At 37.3% G+C, this 24341-nt stretch overlaps 5 protein-coding genes across 6 annotated transcripts; 1 reads left to right on the top strand and 4 right to left on the bottom strand.

The window, feature by feature from the left end:
* Positions 1-587: 587 nt before the first annotated feature.
* LOC306881229 (metallothionein A-like) lies at positions 588-1135 on the bottom strand. Its single transcript, XM_079435223.1, has 3 exons — positions 1017-1135; positions 846-911; positions 588-753 (listed from the first exon to the last, which is right to left on the bottom strand). The coding sequence occupies exons 1-3, from the start codon at positions 1039-1041 to the stop codon at positions 653-655; spliced, it is 192 nt and encodes a 63-aa protein (XP_079291349.1). The 5' UTR covers positions 1042-1135; the 3' UTR covers positions 588-652.
* A 241-nt stretch (positions 1136-1376) lies between these two features.
* LOC306872881 (guanine nucleotide-binding protein G(o) subunit alpha-like) lies at positions 1377-6843 on the bottom strand. The gene is made up of 8 exons (XM_079421776.1): positions 6503-6843; positions 6339-6381; positions 5202-5343; positions 4545-4705; positions 4306-4434; positions 3461-3590; positions 2776-2929; positions 1377-2684 (listed from the first exon to the last, which is right to left on the bottom strand). Exons 1-8 carry the CDS (start codon positions 6618-6620, stop codon positions 2497-2499), a joined length of 1065 nt encoding a protein of 354 aa, XP_079277902.1. The 5' UTR covers positions 6621-6843; the 3' UTR covers positions 1377-2496.
* Positions 6844-8060: 1217 nt separating this feature from the next.
* Positions 8061-14489, bottom strand: LOC306871790 (tumor necrosis factor receptor type 1-associated DEATH domain protein). Of its 2 annotated transcripts, none has more exons than XM_079419955.1 (6): positions 14442-14489; positions 13950-13996; positions 13712-13865; positions 13296-13576; positions 10911-11037; positions 8061-10789 (listed from the first exon to the last, which is right to left on the bottom strand). In XM_079419955.1, exons 2-6 carry the CDS (start codon positions 13968-13970, stop codon positions 10497-10499), a joined length of 876 nt encoding a protein of 291 aa, XP_079276081.1. In that variant the 5' UTR covers positions 13971-13996; positions 14442-14489; the 3' UTR covers positions 8061-10496. The 2 variants fall into 2 exon arrangements, with proteins under 2 accessions (XP_079276081.1, XP_079276080.1); XM_079419954.1 differs by having other exon boundaries at positions 10234-10789; positions 14385-14489.
* A 118-nt stretch (positions 14490-14607) lies between these two features.
* On the top strand, positions 14608-17189 carry LOC306871785 (F-box/LRR-repeat protein 8-like). Its single transcript, XM_079419944.1, has 2 exons — positions 14608-14931; positions 15942-17189. The coding sequence occupies exons 1-2, from the start codon at positions 14795-14797 to the stop codon at positions 16906-16908; spliced, it is 1104 nt and encodes a 367-aa protein (XP_079276070.1). The 5' UTR covers positions 14608-14794; the 3' UTR covers positions 16909-17189.
* A 433-nt stretch (positions 17190-17622) lies between these two features.
* Positions 17623-22723, bottom strand: LOC306871779 (prolyl 3-hydroxylase OGFOD1-like). Its single transcript, XM_079419927.1, has 13 exons — positions 22484-22723; positions 22194-22339; positions 22075-22121; positions 21891-21991; positions 21662-21778; positions 21314-21405; positions 20495-20623; positions 20291-20404; positions 18960-19039; positions 18566-18822; positions 18377-18493; positions 18174-18232; positions 17623-18054 (listed from the first exon to the last, which is right to left on the bottom strand). The coding sequence occupies exons 1-13, from the start codon at positions 22638-22640 to the stop codon at positions 17896-17898; spliced, it is 1575 nt and encodes a 524-aa protein (XP_079276053.1). The 5' UTR covers positions 22641-22723; the 3' UTR covers positions 17623-17895.
* Positions 22724-24341: the final 1618 nt, after the last annotated feature.

Genomic DNA, 24341 nt, shown 5'->3' with positions numbered 1-24341 from the left:
CAAATGAAATTCTTAGCCATGCATATTACTAATCAAAAAAATGAAGTTTTGATATATTTACGGTAGGAAATTTACAAAATATCTTCATGGAACATGATCTTTCCTTAATATCCTAAGGATTTTTGGCATAAAAGAAAAATCGATAATTAATTCGATACAAATCCATACAATATTCTTGGCTATTGCTACCCGTGCTACTTATGACTACTTTTGTGGTCCAGGGTCACATATCTGAATGCTCTTGGCATCAATAAGTTTGAACTAAAGCAGAAAGCACACACCTACATTTTTAAATGTTCATAAGCATAACACCTTGTGTGCAGGAGACAGGTCAAACCTCATCCCTTTTATTCCTGGAACAGTCAGAATTCTACACATTTGTGTTTTGGTAACGGTAACAAGCTGCTCTGTTTTGACAATTTAGTCATTCTATTATTTTGCATCTTGTGGTGTATTTAGTGTACGTGAGCTATTACAGATTTTACGGTTTTTGTACTACATGATGCATCCTGCATGGATGCTAAATAAATTAGAACTCAAAGTGCATCCTTTTATTTAATCAATAACCACAACAAATGCAGGAGTACACGATTGAATTGTATTTATTATTATTATTATTTTAGAACAGTGTCACAGTACATATCACAGACTTTCATTTGCAGCAGTGTGTGTCGCAGGATTTCTCCTTGTCCTTGCACGCGCTCTCGCAGCCCTTCTTGTCCTTACTGCATTCAGATGGACAACTGCCGCAACCTACCAGGTCGAAAAGAGGGAAATCATTTCATTCTGCAAAGTTCTGAGTGAAGTGATGTTTAATAGCCCAAAGTGTTAGTTATTCCACTCACTTTTCTTGCTATGTGCGCACTTGCAGTTGGTGCATTTGCAGTTTTGCCCGCAGTTACAAGATCCAGCTGCAACGCACAGATGGTCTTACATTTCCCGAAGATGCGTGCGCGAGTCACCGTAATCTCTTGCTAAAATTACTTGGATTGCATATATTTGGTTTATATACTTACATTTAGAACAGTCACACTGGTCCATTTTGGCACCTTGGTTCCAACGAATATATGATGCTTTCGTGGAAAAATCTGTCTGGTACAAATAAACGGAATCGCTCGTTCGTGCGTCACAATCACGTGGGAACGTCATATGTGTGAGCGCGCTGATAGATGGACTTCGGATCTCACTCTGTATTATGTGGGCATCAGACAAATATAATAGGAAAGCCTGGCATTATTCTTATCTTTCACACTGATCTTATTTGATGTATTTATGGAACTACTGCAATCATAAACGCAGCCCAGTTCTTGATAACTGCAGGTTAAACTAGAGTAACCATGCTAAAGGAGGGACAAATCAGTACACAGCCAGTAGTTGGTGCTAAAGTGTTTTCTTTTTAATGTAAACATTTCATTGGTCGGTCAGAAGACTAAACCCAGCAGTTACAGTGAAGTATTACCCCAAGGGAGGAAAGAGGACATTCAGTGCACCAAAAAAAAAAAAAAAAAAAAATCCATCCACAGCAGAGAAAGAGGAAAAGAAATCTGGGTTAAGTAACAGGTCATGGTTGAATAAAGAGTGTGCATGCATCACACACGCACCTGTACACACTCTCACACAGTTAAAGAGAGTGAGTTAAAAAGAAGCAATAGCTCATTCGTTCAGGAATTCAGTTATATATGAATCTGAATGACTGTCTTAATATTTATGCTGTTCTCCATCTAAAGTCTGTAAGCTAGTTCGTTTGTATTCATAGCCCGACACTGATAGGGTGCACAAAGTGTGGGGCGATACAAAATATGTGAATTCATGCGCTTATAGTTATATAAATAAATAAACTAAAGAATAATTTATACAGAAATAAACAACTGAAAAGATTTGGAACTATTTGTGCTCATGTTGAGTGAGAATGTCGTCAACATCACATTTTGTAAGAGGCTTCATTTGCTGAAAGGCATTTTATGTCACAGCCTGAAGCCAGTGAGCAGAGTCCCAAAGAGGGGCGATGCCAGGTCTTCAACAACTTTGGCTTTAAGAGCTGCTCCTGGACAACATTCAGTTTCTGAAATGACATTCAGCTCTTCTAAACGATTCACACAGTCACTCAGTATTTTTAGATCTGATCCTTTCCGGGTATTTGAGATCGTTTTAGTTTAGGATCATGCCAGCACTTGGAAGTCTCTTACACAGCAGAGAACCTTTGTGTGTTATCACCTGACAAACACTCTCAGTCGTTGTGACTTACACTCACACACATGCTCTCATGCTTAAAGCATCTATGCCCGGCCAAACGCTCACCTTAACAGTATACATGCACACCCATACGTTATTTACTCCAGTAAAATGTACTGACAAACTATAAAGGAAAATAAGGGATAAATATTCTGAACAAAAGACAAAAATTGACAGAGTGAATGAAATAAGGGAGTGCCTTGGCCAAAGTCACAGGTTCAGTCCCTTGTTACCATTTGGAAGGGCAACAAGCGGAGTCGGAGCTCAGTAGAGGCCACAACCACGCAGGTTATTGGCGATGATGATGTCAGTGACAGCATCAAAGACCACTTGGATGTTTCCTGTGTCTGTAGCGCAGGTTAGATGACAGTAGATCTCTTTATTAGGGGAGCGATTCTTGCTTTCAAACTGACCCTGTATATACGTAGCCGCCGCTTCGAATGTATTTGGGCCTAAAGGAAAGATGAAGAGATGGACTGAGTTTTTCTGAGCCTTTTTTATATCGTTAAATTTCTTACATACATGTGTGCATAGCTCTTGTACCTGTGTATTCTGGGAAGCAGATAGACAGTGGAGATTTCACAATCTTTTCTCCAAAAAGGTCCTTTTTATTAAGGAAAAGGATGATGGACGTGTCAACAAAGAACTTATTGTTACATATAGAGTCAAAGAGCGTCAGAGACTCATGCATACGATTCTGCAGAGAAGAGAGAGAAAATATTGAATCAAACACATTTGTATTTTTTCAAACTGCATAATTACCATGAGCATTTAAACTCTGCTAGCTTGTTAAATCTATATTATATTACATTCTATTATACTAATTTAGAATATACATATATGTACCATTTTTTGTAAATGTGTGTATGTAAAACTTAATTATATAATTTATATAACGCATCAAATAATTTATAATATTCATATATACCATTATAAATCTATATATAAACATATGTGTGTATATGTATGTATGTATGTGTGTCTATATATATATATATATATATATATATATATAATTTTTTTTTTTTTATGCATATATTAAATTTATATATACTTTTTGGTGATTCAGATCAACGTCAGGTTGACAATCATTGTTTTAGAGAACAAATAGCAAATGCAAAGATAGAAATAAACGAGTGCTTTTTGATCTAATTTACCATTAAATGTCGTAATGTGAGTGTACAAGCTGTCTAAATGATCAGGTGTAAGTCTAAGTGTAGTAGTTCACCGTGGTTTCGTCTTCATGGAGCATTTGGTCATATCCACTCATTGCTACACAGAAGATAATGGCTGTCACATCCTCAAAGCAGTGAATCCATTTTTTCCTCTCTGATCTCTGTCCCCCCACATCAAACAGCCTGGGGACGAAACATCACACACTTTCAGGACACATGCAAAGCCATGTACATGCATGTGTGCACATACACAAAAACACAATGCATATTAAGAAACAAAATAGGTCAACCAAAGATATCAGATTTGCACCGTCTAACATGCTGATAAAGTGAATTAATAGAAATGATTTTCCAATTCCTTATTCCTACTTAAAAATAGACTTTGAGGACAATTATGCAGATCTTTTTGGAGGAGGAGATTCCCCCCTTCTATGTAAAGTGCTTTGAGTACCCAGAAAAGCGCTATATAAATGTAACAAATTAATTTTTTGATTTCTGCTATTTAACATCTGAGTGCCTTTTCATTAAACAAAATGATTCCCAATAAGTTTTTTTACATTTTCTAAATTCATTAAATAACTAATTAAATCATGTCAGATTTGTATTGTGCTTTTTACACAATTTTCAAAGCATCTTCACATATAGTCATACTAATATGTCTTCAAATTTAAACTGAGCAGTTTTAGGGCTGTGTGATTTGACAATATGTGTTGATAATTTGAATGATAAACCCGGTTTAGATTCAGGTCTATATATTTGCTTATTTTATGCAAACATATATAGTTTGATAATGTATAATAACATGCTTTTAGGAGGCCTGGAAAAATCCTCATTTTTGAATTTGCAAAAAATTATGCATTTAACTCACATAAGAGAAACATAACTATTCAGTAGATACCTGAAGTTAAGGTTCTTGAAGGAAAAATTAGTCTCAACGATGCCAGTGGTTTTGACTCGGGTTCGAAGAATATCCTGTTCAGTGGGGAGATAATCTGGAGATCCAATGCGCTGCAAACAGTCTAGGTAACTGAAACACAGAACACCCGTGTGCATTTTTTAAATATGTATTATGATACATAGGGTGTGTAGAATTACACCTGACACCTGATCTCATGTGTGTATAACAGTGGGACTCACTATTGGGCAGAGTCGTTGAGCTGATACTCTCGTGAGCGGTTAAAGCAAGCTTGAGTTCCAGCATCACTCCACAGATGTATCATGGCAGCCAGCAGTTCTGTTGAATATGGCTCTGTGTCTTCCATACGACTGACCACATCAAATACCATCTTAGCATCTGCCTATAAACACACGCCAAATGTTACAAACATCCTGTTAAATGCCTATAAGTGCAGAATGACACCCACTAAATGTGCATTGATTTGGCAACCACAATGATATTCTCTAATTAATGCACTAGGTGTCACTGTAGCTCAGTGCATCCTCTGAGAAGTGTGATTTGGGCAATGCAAGGTGAGTTCAATCACCAGGAAAATCTAATGCAAACATTAAAGAACACTGCAAAGCAAAACAAGCGTACAGGTACATTAACAGTAGGCAAACTGTCCTGTTGTTTTCCGCCTCCTTGTATTGTTGTATCAATCTAATTATATTATTAAGTATTAAGATGTTTGAACAAAAGTAAAACTTATGATGATACATAATACATACAGATTGAATGTGTCAGGAAAAAAACAAAAAAATTACTTTATTTGAATATTTAAGAAAATCACACTTGCCACTTGCACTTCATTATCTCAGTTAGTTCACAAGAGCGTGTGCATGTGATATACATACAGTTCTGTCCTTGTTTGCATACTCTATACCAAGAGTTTCCATTGCTTTCAAGATGGTGGCGAGACTCTGAATGGTGTTGCTATAGACCACAGGTTTAAACTGCTTTACGTCGTCACCAGAGAACCCATCTTCATGGATAATCCTGACGCATACACACAACAGAGAATAGCCATTATAGAAACACACTCAGCACCATTCAAACACAACAGAGATGACATTATGTGTGTACATATATGCATAAAGCTGGAATATGTGGAGGCAAAAGTAGTATGATTACAGATTATGCAACAATCATTATTGTGCTTCTTCAGGTTGCATAGCCCAAGTTGTTGGTCATCTTAATATTTTAAACCACAAGTTAAACTGTAACTATACAATAACTGTATAACAGTAATAAAAAAGTTAAAGTGTAACTAGTAAGAGTGTATATAAAACCTTAAAATATATCCTAGGTCTGAGATAGTTGTGGGTGCTTTGAATTACAAAAACTGCAGTGATGCTGGTGCAGTGAAATGAGTTTGATCTGCAAAATTATATTTAATATTACAACACAGCTAGTCAAAACTGCCATAAGATTTTAAAATGGTTGTATGTGCATCCATAGTTATGAAAATGTAAGGTTAGGTGGCATAGTCCTGGTAAATCCGTTTAATGGGTGGATAACGCTAAACGAAACTGCAGGGATCAGGCACTAAAAGCCACCCATTAAGATTAATACAGAGAAAGATTCTAATGCCTCGCGCGCGCGCGCGCACACACACACAAACTCTCTAACAAGCACACACTGTCAGGGGACAAAACGAACACAAAGCCTTAATGCATAACATGGCACAACACACAAATCCAGATTAAATGCACATGACAAAAACGTGAAACATTACGGAACTCTGGAGCCCAAGCCGGCAGAGACACCGGCGAGGTACACTACACACATTCTACTAACATACACTCACTCACACAAATACACACACACACACACACACTCACTCTATCTCTTGGGGTGCGCTTGTGTTTCAGCACTACCACACACTGAACAGCGCGACACAAACACATCCCAACCTTTAACCGTTTACAAGCATGGCTGAACTGAAAAGAAAAGGCACTCAATCACGGAGTATGTTAAAACCCCGCACTTACTTCATCTGTTTGACGATGGTGCTCTTCCCCGACTCCCCTCCGCCTGCGGAGACACAGGCTGTGTCAGTGCTGTCACACACACACACACACACACACTTCCATTCCTGCAGCATCCTTATTCAATGCACTCGTTGAAAAGCGGCCAGAGAGACCTCACGACTTACCCAGCAGCAGTAATTTGACTTCTTTGGCTGCGCTTAGTCCGTCTTCCTTCAGGTTTTTCTCGATCGCTTTGCTCCGATCCAGAGCCGCGCGCTCCTCTGCACTTAACGTGCATCCCATTGCAAGACCGAGAGTCGGGACGCGCGACAGCTGTATCCCAAATATCCGTCTCTGTCCCACACTCTCTCCTCTCTCGCTTGCTCAGTCTGCCGATTGTTGCTAAAGCATCCGTCTCCGAATTGAGGTCAGGTACAGGCTCGCACTCCGGCCTCTTGATTAGGAGGAGGTCGCAGCTCCTGCTCGCGCTCCGGATGTCAATTGGGCGGCGGCACGAGCTCATCTCATCCTGTAGTTCCCTCCTAATGCGCGAGGGGCAAACCCCTCTCATCGCGCTGACGTCACACGACGAGCAGGGCTTGCGAACATCTGGTTTATGGCAGCCGAAATATAGATGTAGCTCTTGAGGTTGTTTGATTTGGTTGTTGACGTATTGGATTTGTCCCACGTTCTGCTAATTTTTATTTATTTCATGTTTTGTTGTATTATCGCAGGCCTATTTTAGTATTGTGAAGAAGAGCCTTCTTCCACAGGATGGCTGTTTCAGTAGCCTATCGTGATATGGGTGCCATTTTTGCATGTTCCTAATATTTTGTATTTCAATAAAAAGAAAATCTTAATATGATTTTTCCCCCACAAACCATGTGTTTAATCACTTTATTTTCACTGTTTTTTTTTTACACTTTAATGTGTTTAAATGAACGTACAATACAACATTTTTACATTTTAAAATTCAAATGTTTCATTTAACAATCATCATCGCACACCTGCAGGTAATAGAAAAAAAGACCAAGAAACTAAGAAACAAAAGAAAATCCTGCACACTACCAATAGGCCTACTTGCAAAAGTATCAAAAACAGTTTTGGTAGTGTGCAGGATTTTCTTTTGTTTCTTAAAATTCAAATATTTAGCACACATAGGCTGGAAATATTCCAGTCCTCTAATTTGATTGGCTAAGAGTGCAGTTTCTCTCACATACTTTATTCCAGACCAACTTTTAGCTTTTAGTCTGTGCATTATGGAAGCTTATTTCTACCACAGAATAAAAATAGAAATAGAAAAACTAATTTTTTCACAAAATCAGCACAATTCTGACTTTTTCCTTTTGCAATTCTGAGTTTATATTTCACAATTCTCACTGAATTGCGAATAGCTCCGAGGAAAAAAGTCACAATTGCTGAATGTTAATTCATAATTAAGATGGAAAAAAGGAAAAATTGCGAGACAAAGTTTGAATTTATAAATTAGAATTTTGAGATATAAACTTGCAATTACTTCTTTTTTTTTATTACGTTGCATAAATAAGCTTCCATAGTGCATTGCTTGGCGATATGCAAAAACTAAATGTGTTGGCTTCTTTTGTTTGAAAAGATACAAATAAACCAATTTTTGTCTGCAACATAAATTAGTCAATTTCTTGGCAATAACTTGTTTACAGAACTATTATAAACACAATATTACAGGTGGCAATTGTGTGTAATTATATAATTATATATTTTATTATATGTGTATAGGAGAGATTTAAAAATGTCTCCATTTTATTATTCACCAAATCTCATTTGTCCAGTGATGCTTTTAAACATTACATTCACATTTATGCAACTGGAAGATGCTTTAAAACAACTTAAAGTGCATTCAAGGTAAACATTTAAATGTGTGTCCCTTGGAAATGAAATCCCTGCCCTTGGCATTGCAAGTGCCGTGCTCTACCAGCCAAGTTACATGAACATCTTTACCATTAGTAGGGGTTTTAAAAAAAGCCTCTACTGCAATGGAGCACAGATATACTAATTTATAACACAAATAATCTCCCCTACACCCTCCCAATCTTACAGCTCTAAAAGATTCCTGTGAATTTCTCTAATGCCTAACCGCTGGCATATGAGCCAGATGTTCTGCTGCTGGATTTAAGAGCAACACATAATAATGCTTTAAAAGTTTGTGCTTCAGCAACTCTTATATGGGTGAGATGCTTTGAAAAAGGAAATCACTGAGTGAGTTTTTAAAATCTAGTGTAAATCTCTGGAGATCTCAGGATGTCATCACTCAAGATTTTAAAATAAATGCATGCACAAGCATCATCATTTCACGCTTAGTGTTATTCTTCTGGCTTTCTGTTGTTGGCCTGAATGCCAATGTTTGCACAGACAAATATTGTGAATGTTTGTGTTTGTACATATACAAATAAATAAATGCATATACTTCTAGGTAGAGATAAATATCTGACTGATTCTTTGAAATGTGACCAAGGGGAGGGGAAAATGTAATACATAACATCAGCTTTGATTTCATGCCAAGCCCAGCAATAACTGTACAGGACTCTTCACTTTCTGAACACACCAGTGACAAACACACAGGTCACTCTGATGGATTACTTTACTAAGATAAGAGCAATATCGAGCCACATTGCCTGCTTAACATGCTTTTATCTTTATTACCAGGGTGGAGACAGAATCACAGACCCTCCTTCATAAGCGCTAATGTCACAAGTATGTTGAAATATAATTTCATAATCATGTGTGTAGAATGTTTTTTTGAGCGAACTAAAATCAAGGGAATCTTTACATCCCTTGCTAAATGAAAGTTTAAATAAAACAATTAACAAAACATGTCACGGGACAGGTAACAATGGAACTGTTGAGTAATTGTCTCTGGCATTTAATCACCAGGTTTTTCATAAATGAAAATGTTAGATTTCACTCTAGAAAACGACTAGGAGCTTCTAAATCCCCATAACTAAAATGAATGTGATCTCTTAACCATGTAATACTTTAATGGCAGGCCTGCGTAATGCTTTAATGGAGAAAGGCCTCATCCATTTCATTAATCTGACCGCCCTCAATAGATACCATTAAGCTAAAATTAATTTCTAAGAATAATAGCATCTCATAGCGTATTAGAACACAATCAGATCCAGATGTTGACTTTTTTCATTTTTCCCGTTTAATTTTTTCAACTGATTATTTGACTAATTCACCTTTTTCTCAGATCAAAAAAAGAAGAAAAAAAAAGAAAAACAGGAAATCCTCAATCTTCTCTCCAAATGTTTCAGTTTACCGGAAAAGGTAGTAATATGCTACAGTAATGTGGGTTGGTGTTTATTTATAGAACGTCCGAACATTGATTTCAGGATTTAATTTCTAAAAGCAATATACATTCAACTGGGATTCTTTAATTCCGCCTCATTTCATATTCATCCTTTCTAGTCTCTTTTAAAAAAAATAGATCAATATAGGTGACCTATACTCAGTGGACCGGTTTTATAATCAGATTAATCTTTTGGACTAGAAAGCAGTTGATTTAGAAACATTATTATGAAAGTAATCTATAGTTCAGTAATATCCTTAATATGCATTTTACAATTTAATTTTTAAAGTGGTGTCAAGCTCTGTATTTCCAGTTGTCTTTAACGCATGAGTGATTTCATGTAATGTGCCGATTAAAAGTCAATCCATATTAGCTGTGCTGTAGCAGTAGTCCAGCTACACTAAGTGCCTTCTAACAATAACACTACTCCCTTCAATGTGAAGAGCAATTCACTGTTTAAAAACGCACTCAAGTTCTGGAAGTTAAAGTGATGCTGTTTTTAGCATCTACAGTTTGTTGCTCTTATGCACATAACGACTCTGAGATGCAACTTTTCCTGACCTGATAAAATGCAGACAGGACAATGTGGAGGACAAATCTAGAGTTATGCATGAAATACGCATGAAAAACTCTTTATTTGAAATGTACTTCATTCTGGGTAGACAACAAGTGATCGTGAAATTTCAAGTACGAGACAGATAGAAATGATAAGGCCATGATGAAAAAACATTTCACAAAAATGAGAGTGCAGACTCTTCAAATGTAGCTATATATCTTGGAAACAATCACACATGTACAAAAAGAACACACACACATACACATCACTCATCCATTCTCATACAGTCTCAATCTCATGGCTGGATGCCCAGCATGATCTCTGCCATGCTTGTCAGTTTTGTCTCCTCTAGTGCACTGATAAGACGGCTCAGTTTGGCACTCCTGCCCTCTGATTGGATGAAACGTCCAAGCAGTTGATAGGCCTGTTCATAAAGCCCTTCCCTCTCATAATCATAGGCAAGATTGTCGATAGCAGGGCCTTTTAGGGCACGGCAGTTCTTTTGTAAAGCCCGTCCCACTCGTTTCCAATCCCGTCCCACATGAGCAGCAAACCGCTGCTGGTCTGCTGAAGTCAAGGGCCTATCATCTGAGAGCATAGGGAAGGAGGAGACAAACATCAAACAATTTGAAGTTGAAAACTAGTCTGTGATAACTGAAATACAAATGTAAATTGCATCATCACATACATTTAAATAGTTAAAACTCACCAAAAACTCTTTTCTGAAACAGAAAGCAGTTCCTGGGCAGCTCCTGCGGCGGTTGACTGGGAGGACCGAAGCTGTTCTGCAGCTGCTGCTCCAACTGTGTGACCTCATCATCTCGCAAACGCACAGGCTACAAAACAGCCATCCATTAAATAAGCAGCTGTTTATTTGAAGACATCTGAACTATATTGTTACATTCATATAAGGTAAGGCACAACTGGCAGCTGTTTATTTTAAAAAAGAGATTTAAAGGGATAGTTCACCCAAAAATTAAATTCTGAAATTAATTACTCACCCTCATGTTGTTCGTTCTATCTTCAAAACACAAATGAAGATATTTTTGATGAAATCCGAGAGCTTTCTGACCCTGCATAGACAGCAACACAACTACCATGTTCAAGGCCCAGAAATGTGGTGAAGACATCGTTAAAATAGTCTATGACTATCAGTGGTTCAACCGCAATGTTATGAAGCTACGACAATTCTTTTTGCGCACAAAGAAAACAAAAATTCTGAATTTATTTAACAATTTCTTCTCTTCCGTGTCAGTCTTCAATACTCATTCACGAGAGTACCAAAGGTTGAACCACTGATATCGCATAGACTATTTTAACAATGTCTTAACTACCTCTCTGGGCCTTGAACGTAGTAGTTGCATTGCTGTCTAAGCAGGTTGAGAAAACTCAAGGATTTCATCAAAGATATCTTATTTTGTGTTCCAAAGACGAAGGTCTTACGGGTTTGGAACGACATGAGGGTGAGTAATTAATGTCCGAATTTTCATTTTTGGGTGAACTATCCCTTTAACATTTTTCTCAAATGGTGTTAATTTCATTGGGAGTCTCACAATAATGAGATATCCTCTCACTGTTTTCATTAGAGAAAGACTGATACATCAGACTGGTTCACATAACACCTGTACTTCTTCATTTGCAGACATAATGTCCATAATGACATCAGGACAGAGAAGGACGGCTTTATAGCAAGAATATGCAAGAGGTCAGAGGCCTTCTGATCTGACTAGTTTTTTTTGGCAGAAGAAGGTTGCGAAGGATTAATGAGAATCCCAACAGATCTTCTTCATGTCACTCTTTGTTCAAGCCAAATCAGCAATAACTCCTGAAATCTCAGTTTGACAGCAAGCATTCCTGATTTTACATCAGAAAAAATTTAAAATAGGGAAGGAAAAGGTTTGACAAAACCTTAGTGAATAATGATTTTTGCCAAATGTTTACTTACAAGAGCACCTAAGGGAACTGAAAGCTAAAGAATGGTTTTCGCATCTCTGACTCTGCAAACGTAAAAACGAATACTGATTCATTGTTCTGTCTCGACAAGACATGCAGGGAAAATGGGTTAAATGCTAATTATAAAATTGCAACCATATAATCATAGAAAGAAAGTATACAAACTAAATAGGCCTATTGACATTTAAAAGGCTGGAAAAATGCTTCTCATATCTGTTGTTGTTGATGCCAAGTCAAGTAAGTACTTCTAGTCACTGCATCTAACTCTACAGCACAAATTAAGCTTTGAAGAAGTTGCCAGCAGATTCCAACATGTACAGGCGTGACAGATGTGTGACATCCACTCGTCCTCAAAACACACTGCAGTGAATTATTGGCTGCCAAGAGCATTAAACCATCAGTTTAGAAAGCAAATTAGTCTAATAGCAATTTTTTCTTTTCAGCCTGTATTATCTCTTGTAATCATATTAAGAATGCATTTCAGTTTTTGATAATTTTATTTACTTTTGTACTATTTGGTTTCTGCGTTGGATCTCCACTTGATGTCCAAAATAAAATTTACAGCAGAGAATCACTCCACCAAAATGAGTTTTTTTTTGTTAGTTGTTTTCACCATTGATACCTGGTACTTCAATGCTGTTGCAGTAATTTGAAATTTGCAGACATTTCACAGTTTCTGCAGACACCACATATAATCTACCACAAAAGCAGAATAAACAGGTTTCAGAGCATTCGCATTTTGTATAGAAAACTTGACATTTAGGCAGTTATCCGAAACATGCTTATGTGATCAAATCAACCTATCTTTAATCTATGAACCTGTAGTTTCTTCTCAGAGCTGAAAATGTGTCAAGAACACGATCAATTAACATTTCTTATTACGTACTAGCAATATCTGAGGCTCTCTTGATTTGGGGAATTCCCAGCACCATTTACACCAATGACCTTGTGGCCTAAATACGAATCATCGTAACCTTTAAGGTCAGAAAAAAGTCTTAAACTGCCTGTTAAACAGCAGTGAACTGTGATTTACTTCCGTTATCTGACCGTTATTCCGTCCTGTGCAAACAGCTGTTCATAAAAGTACAGAGCAGTATAAAGCTATCCTGGTGGTCATATCAGCATAAACAAACACACATACCTGTGATTGGCGTATGTGCTCCAGACACATATCTACATCTTGAAGGCTTTGGTCCAGCGTATGTATCCCTGCTTTCAGTTGTGTTTCCATGACAACCCCATCAGAAAGCGTAAGAAGGCGTGAGGCATGCTGGGACAGAAACTGAGCAAGCGAACCACATGCATAGTTCTCCAGGAATCGTTGACAGGGAGGCATGGCCATGAATTTAAGTTCCACCCCAAGGAAAGGATCAGCATCGTGCAGTTTCAGGATTTCGTACCCTTCCAGTCCACCAACAGAATCTGGATCAAATACAATTAGAACTGTATCAATTGCAACACAAACACATATAAATCTACTGTATATCTAAATCAGCATACTCTTATAGTTTCTGTACACTTAATATGTACTTGGTGGCCACTTCTAGCAACGCTTACCTATAAGGGTGAGTTTAATAACCTTGAACACGATGAACTTCCCTTGCTCGTCTTTGTAATGTGATAAAAGGTTGTGTGCTGGACTGCTGCACCCTAAGAAGAGTACAGCACACCCTGAAAATGCACCATCATTGCAGTTGCTGTCATATAACCTCTGCAGATGTAGATAAAATCATACACAAAATGTTAATTCACTTACAACGATATCTGGACAGACAAAAATGTAACCACAATGTACCTTTGTGTCTATACTGTCCATCTTCTGATCAAACTCCTGTCTCAATCCTGTGAGTGTAAATAAACAAATTACTCCCACGTAAAAAAAAAATAGTGAAAGCAAAGATTCCTTTAAGATCTTATTAGACTAACACATTATTTTGTGGATCTAACCACTTCCTTATAAAGCTGTGAGCTTGATGGTCGATACTGCTAAATAAATGGGGTCGGACATTAGTGATTGTTAAATATGCGATGCAAAAAAGTTAATTTTACATTTTTAAGAGGTCAGTGGATAAAACACACGCTCGCTCGCTCGCTCAGACAAGTCTCGTGGCTTTAATTTTTATACATTTTACTTTTCTAGTGAGCAAAAGTTTAACATAACGCAATACTGCTTGCTTTCAATTCAGTACATGAAACGTGCGCTTTGTTATATATATTACATATTACTTACACAACGATTTGGTGAACTTTGAGTGATAAGGAAGTCTAATCAGGCCTGCAAACTTACACGAAGGAAACTTTCGAGGTGTCGAAGCGATGTTTTGGCCACTAAGACACACCCACTGCCATGTTAAACAATCTGATTGGTTACGAGTCTTACGCACTCTACGTTGATTGGCTCAACGCTCTTCATCTGTTTTCATCGCTGCCTTTAACAACGGAACTCGTAACACAGGAGGAAGTACAGAAGTTTAAGAACGTCTGCTTTTTTTCTCCAGGAGTCTGATAGACATACAAACAGCAGAGTCATCACGAACTGTGCTGGATTTAGAGGTTTTCGGTTATAATATCAGATAACCGGTTTCAAGTGTATTTAACCTACTGCGGCTGACGGAAGATAAAGGGCTGATCTGGAATGGAATGGATCTGCCAGAAGAGATCCTTGCACATATTTTTTCCTTCCTGCCTTTACAGGACAAATGCAATGCATTTACTGTTTGTAAGGCTTGGTCTAATATCATGACACATCCAAGCTCATGGAAAGATACTGAAGTCAGGTAAGAGCTGTTGGTTTGTCTTGTATCCGTCAGATGTAAGGAAACCATCCCAGAGGATCATTTTGTTACTTGGATATTGCTCTTTCACATCTCAGGAGACTTAATGGAGATCTCAATTAAACTGCGTGCAAGTATTAACGTTGTCTCACATGTTTCTCCTAAAACTTCCCAGGAGAAATAATAAGAGTACATACAGAGTTGCAATAAATGTACTGACTTTATAACTCAAATTACAAAGATAAGCCTATATATCAACACAGTTTAATAATAATTGATTACATTTATATGAAAATGTCTCATTTTTGATTGCAGGCTGAAATGTTGGCCACAGTTTGAGACATTGTTGAGATCTGAAATTGTAGAAAAGGTGTGACATTTCTGGGGATTGAAAACCTTTGAGAATCAAAAGACTTCAAATCTCCATTAGCTCTCCAGTTCTCATTACAATTTCATTGCGGTCTAGGAGAAACATTTGAGTTATTAAAGAAATCTCCTGTGTGATTTCTTTCTTCTTGTTCTCCTCCTCCTCCATGACCCCATATTTGACCAAAGGCTCTATGCTGATTAATAACCTTGATAAAAGCATGTCATGTCATTAGTGAAGACTTTGTGCTTTACACTACCATATTGTCATAAAATTGTCACATGAACTTTAATACATATTCATCATAATAGTAACAAAACAATAAACAACAGAAATGATGCCTGTCTTGCTCTGTTTGACATTTTAGTGCTGTCAAACAATTAATCGCATACAAAATAAGTTCTTGTTTATATAATATATTTGTGTAGTGTGTATATTTATTGTTTATATATTTAGAAAATATTTACATTGTATTATGTAAATATATTTAATATATAAACATTTTTCTTAAATATATTATGTGTGTCTATTTATATGTATGTAATAAATATGCACAGTACACACATATATTATGTAAACAAACTTTTATTTTGGATGTGATTAATTATTTGACAGCAAGCACTACATATTTTATCTCTTGTCTTAGGTGTGAGTCAGGAACCAGTGTCCCTGACAGATTTTCTGCTCTTCTGCCACTGGTCAGAAATTTGAAACTGAGAATGTGTCTGACCGATCCAGCCAATCGCAAAACAGCACTGTGGGTGCTGAAGCAGGCAGTTGCCGGGGGTGACGGGCGGCTGGAAGGACTTTCCATCTGTTGTGTGGGGAACACGCCTCTCTTTTATGCTGGTCAGGACCTGCAGCAAGGCTTAGTTGACATACTGACGAATGGGTCGTCCCTAACCGTGCTTGACCTAAAGGGTGTACCCTTCACCCTCAGCGACTCCTTCGTTAAGAGCGTAGCCATGCTTTGCCCTGCTCTACAAAGTCTTTACATCAACAATCACTCTCTGGTGTGTGGCGTCAATGCCGAAACACTAAGGCAAGCGCTGAAATGCTGCCAGTCGCTCAGCGTTCTTGGAGTTTTCCAGGCCAGTCTCTCACAAGACGTCTTTAAAGATCTCATGTTGCCAGAACGACCAGCACTAAAGAAACTAGAGCTCCGTTGTGAACGCTCGCTCAAATACACTGTGCCTCTCTGTGACCAGATATGGTTAGAGTTAAAACTGAGACACCCGCGTCTCTGGGTGGAACTTGAGCTGGACCACACCCTTCCTGAATTGCACGTTCCAGGAGTACTGCAGCCCAGCATCCCTGTCCGATGTCTTCGGCTGCTCACTTGGACTTTGCTGTTGGATGAGGTTCGGATAGTCGGGCAGAGTTACGCAAACACGCTAGAAGTTCTGGAGCTGCAGACAGTGCCGTCTCCTGAACTTAACTCTGAGCTGATAGCCTTAGCAAAGCAGTGCGTCAAGCTCCAAGAGGTTCACTGTTATTGTGTGGTCTCGCATGAAGTAATAACAGCGTTCATCACGAACTGTCCAAATCTCTGCAGATTCACACTCAAAACACATAAAGAGCCTCACCCATGGACCTCCGCTAAACTAAAGTAATGCTCTCAAGTGCTCTTGCACCATTTTTAGGTCTAATCAAAGAAATATATTTGTTACACTGATTATGTGAAATCCCTTTACAGACGGTCAGATGTTCTTGTTTCCATTTCAGTGTTAGATGCTCTTTGGATCATTCTCAAATGATGCTGGAGAATGTGATAATCAGGTTTAGTTCATGCTTGAATGCTTGTCACTACAGCAAAACAGAGACAAACCAAATACTAAGATGTTCTGATATTCATACATTTTTTTTTTTTTTTATTAAACTTCACTCAAATGTTAATTAAACTTCAAATATATTTCAATATATATATATTTCACTTGAAAATATAAAATATTATTCTCTCATTAATTACTCCGCCTCATGTCATTCCAAACATGTACTAGATATGTAGAACATGAAGATATTTTGAACATCGGGAACTTATTTCCACTGTATGGAGAGAAGAAAAAAAACAGTTCTTAAAATATCTTCTTTTATGCTCTGAAGAATAAAGAAATGCATACAGGTTACATATATATATATATATATATATATATATATATATATGCATAGTTTCAGAATGACATGAGGGTGAGTACATAATGATGATGAACTACCTAAAATATAAACAAATTCACCGATGTTCTCAGACTTCCTTTAGTGTTTAACACTTGTTCTAGATCTGTGGTATAACACAATGGGCTTCAAGTGAACACAAATGTCAATATTCATGTGTTAATTATTAACATTTATTGACATCCGAGCACTCTTTTAACAATCAAATGATTACATTTTATTTCAAGCATCACACTTAACACTGAATTTTTGTAGTTGGGAGTGAAAGTTGCACATTCAAAAATGAGAGTGCCCTTATATTTCAGACTTATTAATGTTTGTGTATACTATGCTCAAAATGTTGCGAAATGTATAGCCAATGCACTCTGCTTTCGTATACTCGCATACAGTCAGTCAGACAATCAGATCAAACATTTGATCTTCTCTCATCATTCATAGTAGTTAAAAGAGAAGTCATAGAATGCTGTGGTATTCTGGGAAGAAAGTTGGCTGGAGCTGCTACTATTGATATGCTTGATGAACTTGAGGGTGTCTTTGTCTCTGTAGACCAGAGCGAGGGAGTTATCTTCAGGATACACTGTCAGGAGCTACGGAAAAAAAGCAGTGTCAACAAAATAAATAATGTGCACTAGTCTGCCGTGTTTGCATATGTTATAATAAATCATTAAATGAAAACAAACTGATGTTGTGTGACACCACCACCTACCTCCTCATCTTCATCATGTGCAATATAGGATGTAAGTCCCCCAAACTCTGACTTCCACCCTGATAGAAAAAACAGAGGCTGATGTTTGACTATTTTCTTGCACTTTTTTTTCAACCCTTTGTCCCTCAGTCAAAATTAAATCATACTGAACATAATTATAAACTAATTGCAATAAGGGCAAACGTAAATGCCAGATTTCATACCTGCACAGCCCATGTGAAGCTGCAGATCCAATGCATACTCTCTTTTGACAGAATCATGTAACAATGTATAGTCACCATGCGTCCAGCGACGCAGTTCTCCTACACAAGTAGGAGGTCCTGCAAGAATACACAGGTAAAATTACAGTAGATCATTTTTTTTTTTTTTTTTTTAATGCACAAGCTGATTACCTTTGTCTTTCTTCTCAGTTGATGAAGCATCAGCATCAGTACTGGATGCTGATGCTCGTGTATTTCCCTCTCCATCTCCGTTTTCTGTCCCACTCTTTCCATCTTTGTTCTCGCTCTCATCCTCATCGCCGCACAGATAGTGTAGACGGAGACCAGTCAGGTTGGATAAGAGAATGAAGAATGACTCCGAGGAGAGGAGTTCCCAGCACTCCTGTACACAAGATGGGACGCTCTGCATATCTGCACAGCCATAACACCTAAACACAGTGACAACCATTAAAACATGAGTATATAAACAAATAACAGGAAACATACCAGAAAACAAGAAATGCAGACAGGAAGAGATTAATAGTTGAAATATTATCAAACAAAAGACTGGTGGCTTGGTTCTCACCTCTTATTGGGTGGCCCCTTCCTCTCCCACTGGATTTCAGATGAATGTAGTGCACTGCGCACCTGCCTTAGTTTCTCCTCCTGACAGGATATCAGCATTATAGATACTTGTAAGTGTGTAGAAATACAGTGCTGTCAAACGATTAATCACATCCAAAATAAAAGTTTTTGTTTACATAATACATGAGTGTGTACTGTGTATATTTATTATGTATATATAAATACAAACACATGAATGTATACATTTAAGAAAAATAGGCTGTTTTCTATATTAAATATATTTATATATAATATAAAATGTAATTCTATAAATGTATTTACATGTAAATATTTTCAAAATATATACCGTATGTGTGTATTTATATATGCGATAAATAAACAGTTCACATACATATAGTATGTAAACAAAAACTTTTATTTTGGATGTGATTAACCGTTTGACAGCACTAGTATGTAATAACAAATATACTTTACGGCAAGGTTCAATTCTTTAACATCAGTTAACGCATTAAGTGTCCTATCCAGTTGTTGGTTGAATTACTGACAGATCTGAATGCAAGCATTCATTTGGTCATAATAAAGTGCGGGATTTAATTGGACAATGATTGGAGAAGTCCAATATATGTCACTAAAGAGAAATCAGTCATTCTGGAGGGCAGAGTGTAGACATTTCAATAAAAAATTATGAGGTCAAAACAATTAAAACATAAATCAAATAGATGCATGGATAAATAGCATGCATTTAGAAAATCTGTGAAATTGTGGATTTCAATTTCATGATTACTTAAAAATATAATACAAGTAATTAACATTAAATCAGATTTAAAATTCTTAAGTTAACAAACTGAACTTAATTGTAAAGTGTTACCGTTAATGCATACAAAAAACTGTTTTGGCATACTCGTTCTAATTGAGCTCGATTGGTATCGTACTTATAGCACGATATAAGCATATTCTTGCATGCGGAGTCTGCAAACGTGACTCTTACATGTGCAAAAATATAAATAAGTAACAAGACACTTAATTATTTAAAACTTACTCTGACTACATGCCTCTAGTGTAGACATGGGACATGTCACTAAATTTCACATCTACAGGAATTTCTCCATTGCATCAATTATACATGGACCTCCACAAAAGCACAGACTAAAAGGGCCTTATAAAAGCATCTTCTGGCAGAGTTTACTTAACAGTTAATATATACAATTCTTCAGCATGTACAAATGTGTTTTGCTCATAGGGTGCATTGCCAAACCCTGATGTATATATACTACTGTACATGAAATATAACTGAACATTTTTGTGTAATTAATAATAATGATAAAGACTAACCTGTAAGAAACTAGGCAAGCAAATCTCAGAACTCTCTTCGAATTCCTGCTGTACCCGAGCCTGATAGCGAGGATCCAGGTACATCTCATTCACCCACTCAAACAGCACACTCTCCTATAACAAACACATACACACAGTGCTTCAGATTGAGAAGATGCAGGCTGAGTTTTGGCTAAAAAATTCTGTAAAGCTAACTTGACTTACATCTCTGGGGATATGAGTGTGACGGGGAACTGGGGGTTCAATGTCGCGTGAGGGTCTTGGTAGAGAAGGGCCATGAAACCAACCACTCAGAGATAAACGGCACTTCTCCTCAGAAAGAACCTCTGCCACCTAAGAGACTCACGATTACAGTTTAGATCATTAAAACAGATGTAAATCTTGAATGAATGGAGAACCAATCTTTCTGACCGGTGTTATGATTGTTAAAGAGACACAAAAGAAGATATTTTGAAGAATGTGTTTTATTTATTATAGAACAAAGCCAACATACATGGCCTACAATAACTATATACAAAAATATTTTTTTCTGAAGAATGTTGATAACCAAACAGATTTGGTTCCCACTGACTTCCACTGTTTGTTTTTTTTTTGTTTTTTTTCATACAATGGAAGTCAATGGGAACCAAAAATGATTAGGTACCAATATTCTTGAAAATATCTTCTTTTGTGTTCCACAGAAGAAAGTCAGGTTTGTAATGACATAAAGGTGAGTAATTAATAACTAAAACGGAGTAATAAATAACTAAAACTGCAAAAAATAATATTTAATTGACATAATACTGAATCAGATGAAAAACTAAAAAAAAAATATATATATTGAAATGTTGCCTTGCTGAGGCACTAAATTGACTAAAACATAAAAAATTAAAAAGAAAAATTAAAGCAGAAATTAATACATTTCACATAAGCACATAAAACTGGAAAGATAGCTAAAATCATACAAATAAAACCTCATTTAAAATATTAATAAATACTATAATAGTATAAAAATCATACTAAAACAACACCTTTTCTAACTACCTGATGAAAGGAGACAGGGGAGACTTCAAAAAACACCAGAGAGTTCCAGCAAGGAAGCAGAGACTTGACAGCACTCACAGGCTGACAGTGTTCTGTGAAAAATAGTAGTTATAATACACAATTATAATTAATTAATTAACCAACGATTAAATACATTTACATATGGTCATTGCGTATGATTTATCAGTACATATTGTATAATCTTACATAAGAAATTTAATGTTTTTTTTGTTGAATATCATGTTTCAACTGTTTCATGTTGACTCAATTGGCATGATTTAACTTATTTTATACTGAACACAAATTTTGTGGGTAAAATGACACTATTTATGCTCTTGTATCACACACCATCAGTGCTGAACAAGTCCAGTGTCCCTCCATCTTTCACCTCCCAGGGAGGTACAAGATAGAGGATGAACGCAACTCTTCGTCCCTCCAGCTCATCATCGTGACACAGCAAAACATCTGCACAAAGAGCAGCGAGAGACATCAAGAAACCCACTGAGAGTACACCAGCTGCACAGCATCTCCTTGTCTACACCTCAGTGATTGGTCGAGAAGTGGTCAGATGGTTTACCTGTATGCTCATACTTTGCACAGGATATGTCAACAGTCGCCTCCAGATCCACCTGCAACACTTCAGACATCCAAACACGAAACTCCCCAAAAATCACAGACCTGAGATCCCAACAAACAACACGTCTGTGAGCAAAACAGTAACAGAAACTTGAACGCAATAGCTCATTTGAACTCTGGCGCACCTTATTTGTGAGATATGATGTTCTTTTCTCTCTCTCAGATCATCTGACTGCAGAAGAAACAGTATTCAGGACTCAGATTTTACTTCTTCATTGTACATACATATAATTCAGACTGATACCTGTTGAAACTTGTACAAATCATTTGATTTGCTGTTGAAATTCAGCTGCAGGAGCTCTGCTTGCAGACTTTCCACAAAGCTCTCACTCTGCAGGAAATGAGTGATCTGACAGTGAGGGAAGGGCTCACAGTCCAGGTGGATATTACCTGGAACAGACATGACAAATACACGGACCAGCTTGCTTAATCTCTATAAAGCAAACCGATTCTGCTCTTTTCTGTAACAGTAACTGTATAAAAGACCATTGAACTCATGTAAACTCATTGTGTCACGTGGCTGGACAAACATACCATTAGTGTAGCTCTCTTTCCTCTGCCATGCGTCTCTCATGCCTTTCTGGACAGATTCATCCCTCAAATCCGAATTAATCACGGCGAGTTCTCCTCGTTTCTCCTTCTTATTCTTTTTACCCGTTTCGGGATCATTTTGTCGTTTTTTAGCTGGCATAACAAGACCATGAGGGGAATAAACCCAGAGGGACTTTTGTTTTCTGATCCTAGGGTCTTCTTCGTGCGGATTCAGTCAGAGGCGCTTTTGGATCATTGCTGTCCCTGCAGGTCAGCTGTGGAATAGCGCAGACTTTCTCTGAAAAGTCTTTGAAATCATATTCTGATAAAATACTCTGTAGAAAAAACAACATACAGGTGCATCTAAAAAAAAAAATGTGAATATCGTGAAACATTTTTTTTGTAACATTTCAAAAAGTGAAACTTTCATATTTTCTAGATTCATTACATGTAAAGTAAAACATTTCAAAAGTTTTTTTTGTTTTATGATGATTAGAGCTTACAGCTCATGAAAGTCAAAAATCCAGTATCTCAAAATATTAGAATATTTCCTAAGATCAATAATAATAAAAAAAGGATTTGCAAAACAGAAAAGTTCAAGTTCTTTAAAGTATGTTCATTTATGCGCTCGGTACTTGGTCGGGGCTCCTTTAGCTCGAACTCCAGCATCAGTGAGGTGTGGCATGGAAGCGATCAGCCCGTGGCTCTTCTGAGGCACTATTGAGACTTCAGCTCGTCTGTATTGTTGGATCCACTGTTTCTCATCTTTCTCTTGAAAATATCCCATAGATTCCATATGGGGTTCAGGTCAGGCATGTTGTAATATCATGGTCAGCAAAGCACTTGGAAGTGGTTTTGGCTCTGTGGGCAGGTGCTAAAGTCCTGCTGGAAAAGGAAATCAGCATCTCCTTAAAGCTTGTCAGCAGATGGAAGCATAAAGTGCTCTAAAATCTCCTGGTAGATGGCTGCATTGACTTTGGACTTGATAAAACACAATGGACCAACACCAGCAGAAGTCATGGCAGCCCAAATCATCACTGACTTCAGAAACTTCATACTGGACTTCAAGCAGCAAGATTCTGTGCCTCTCCAGTCTTCCTCCAGACCTTGATTTCCAAATGAAATGCGAAATTTACTTTTATTTGAAAAGAGGACTTTGGACCACTGAGCAACAGTCCAGTTCTTTTTCTCTACAGCCCAGGTAAGATGCTTCTGACATTGTCTCTGGTTCAGAAGTGGCTTGGTAGCCCTTTTCCTGAAGACGTCTGAGCGTGGTGACTCTTGATGCACTGACTCCAGCTTCAGTCCACTCCTTGTGAAGCTCTCCCAAGTGTTTGAATCAGCTTTGCTTGATAGTATTCTTAAGCTTGCGTTCATCCCAGTGGCTTGTGCACCTTTTCCTACCCAAATTCTTCCTTCCAGTCAACTTTGCATTTAATATGCTTTGATACAGCACTCCTTGAACAGCCACACCTTTCAGTAATGACCCTCTGTGACTTACCCTCTTAGTGGATGGCGTCAATGTTCGTCTTCTGGAACATTGCCAAGTCAGCAGTCTTCCCCATTATTGTGGTTTCAAAGAACAAGATACCCCGAATTTATACTGTAGGGATGGTCATTAATGAAACTCAAATGTTAATAGTATAATATTTTGAGATACTGATTTTTGACTTTCATGAACTGTAAGCTCTAATCATCAAAATTAAAACAAAAAACGTTTAAAATGTTTTACTTTACATGTAATGAATCTAGAAAATATGAAAGTTTCACTTTTTGAAATAAGTTACAAAAAACAAAAGAACTTATTCACGATATTACATTTTTTTGAGATGCACCTGTAATGTATGTACACTACAGTTCA

This window comes from Barbus barbus (assembly GCF_936440315.1).
Source record: "Barbus barbus genome assembly, chromosome: 1".
NCBI classification, from domain to species: domain Eukaryota; kingdom Metazoa; phylum Chordata; class Actinopteri; order Cypriniformes; family Cyprinidae; genus Barbus; species Barbus barbus.
Note: the sequence above shows the minus strand (reverse complement) of the source record. Positions and strands in the feature narration are given on the sequence as shown.

What these genes read in the sequence shown, in the direction of transcription:
- LOC306871790 (XM_079419955.1), bottom strand. Translation starts at nt 13,970, where the DNA reads ATGGACAGTATAGACACAAAG. An exon ending in TATTAAACTCACCCTTATAG is followed by an intron (nt 13,577 to 13,711) that starts GTAAGCGTTGCT and finishes TATTTGATCCAG; the next exon opens with ATTCTGTTGGTGGACTGGAA. An exon ending in GTTTCAGAAAAGAGTTTTTG is followed by an intron (nt 10,790 to 10,910) that starts GTGAGTTTTAAC and finishes CTATGCTCTCAG; the next exon opens with ATGATAGGCCCTTGACTTCA.
- LOC306871785 (XM_079419944.1), top strand. Translation starts at nt 14,795, where the DNA reads ATGGATCTGCCAGAAGAGATCCTTGCACATATTTTTTCCTTCCTGCCT. An exon ending in TGGAAAGATACTGAAGTCAG is followed by an intron (nt 14,932 to 15,941) that starts GTAAGAGCTGTT and finishes CTCTTGTCTTAG; the next exon opens with GTGTGAGTCAGGAACCAGTG.
- LOC306872881 (XM_079421776.1), bottom strand. Translation starts at nt 6,620, where the DNA reads ATGGGATGCACGTTAAGTGCAGAGGAGCGCGCGGCTCTGGATCGGAGC. An exon ending in CTCAACGACTCTGCCCAATA is followed by an intron (nt 4,435 to 4,544) that starts GTGAGTCCCACT and finishes TCTGTGTTTCAG; the next exon opens with TTACCTAGACTGTTTGCAGC. An exon ending in CTGCTTCCCAGAATACACAG is followed by an intron (nt 2,685 to 2,775) that starts GTACAAGAGCTA and finishes TCTTTCCTTTAG; the next exon opens with GCCCAAATACATTCGAAGCG.
- LOC306881229 (XM_079435223.1), bottom strand. Translation starts at nt 1,041, where the DNA reads ATGGACCAGTGTGACTGTTCTAAAT. An exon ending in CCAGTGTGACTGTTCTAAAT is followed by an intron (nt 912 to 1,016) that starts GTAAGTATATAA and finishes TGTGCGTTGCAG; the next exon opens with CTGGATCTTGTAACTGCGGG. An exon ending in GTGCGCACATAGCAAGAAAA is followed by an intron (nt 754 to 845) that starts GTGAGTGGAATA and finishes TCGACCTGGTAG; the next exon opens with GTTGCGGCAGTTGTCCATCT.
- LOC306871779 (XM_079419927.1), bottom strand. Translation starts at nt 22,640, where the DNA reads ATGCCAGCTAAAAAACGACAAAATGATCCCGAAACGGGTAAAAAGAAT. An exon ending in TGCAAAGTATGAGCATACAG is followed by an intron (nt 21,779 to 21,890) that starts GTAAACCATCTG and finishes CTCTTTGTGCAG; the next exon opens with ATGTTTTGCTGTGTCACGAT. An exon ending in AAGGGGCCACCCAATAAGAG is followed by an intron (nt 18,823 to 18,959) that starts GTGAGAACCAAG and finishes CACTGTGTTTAG; the next exon opens with GTGTTATGGCTGTGCAGATA.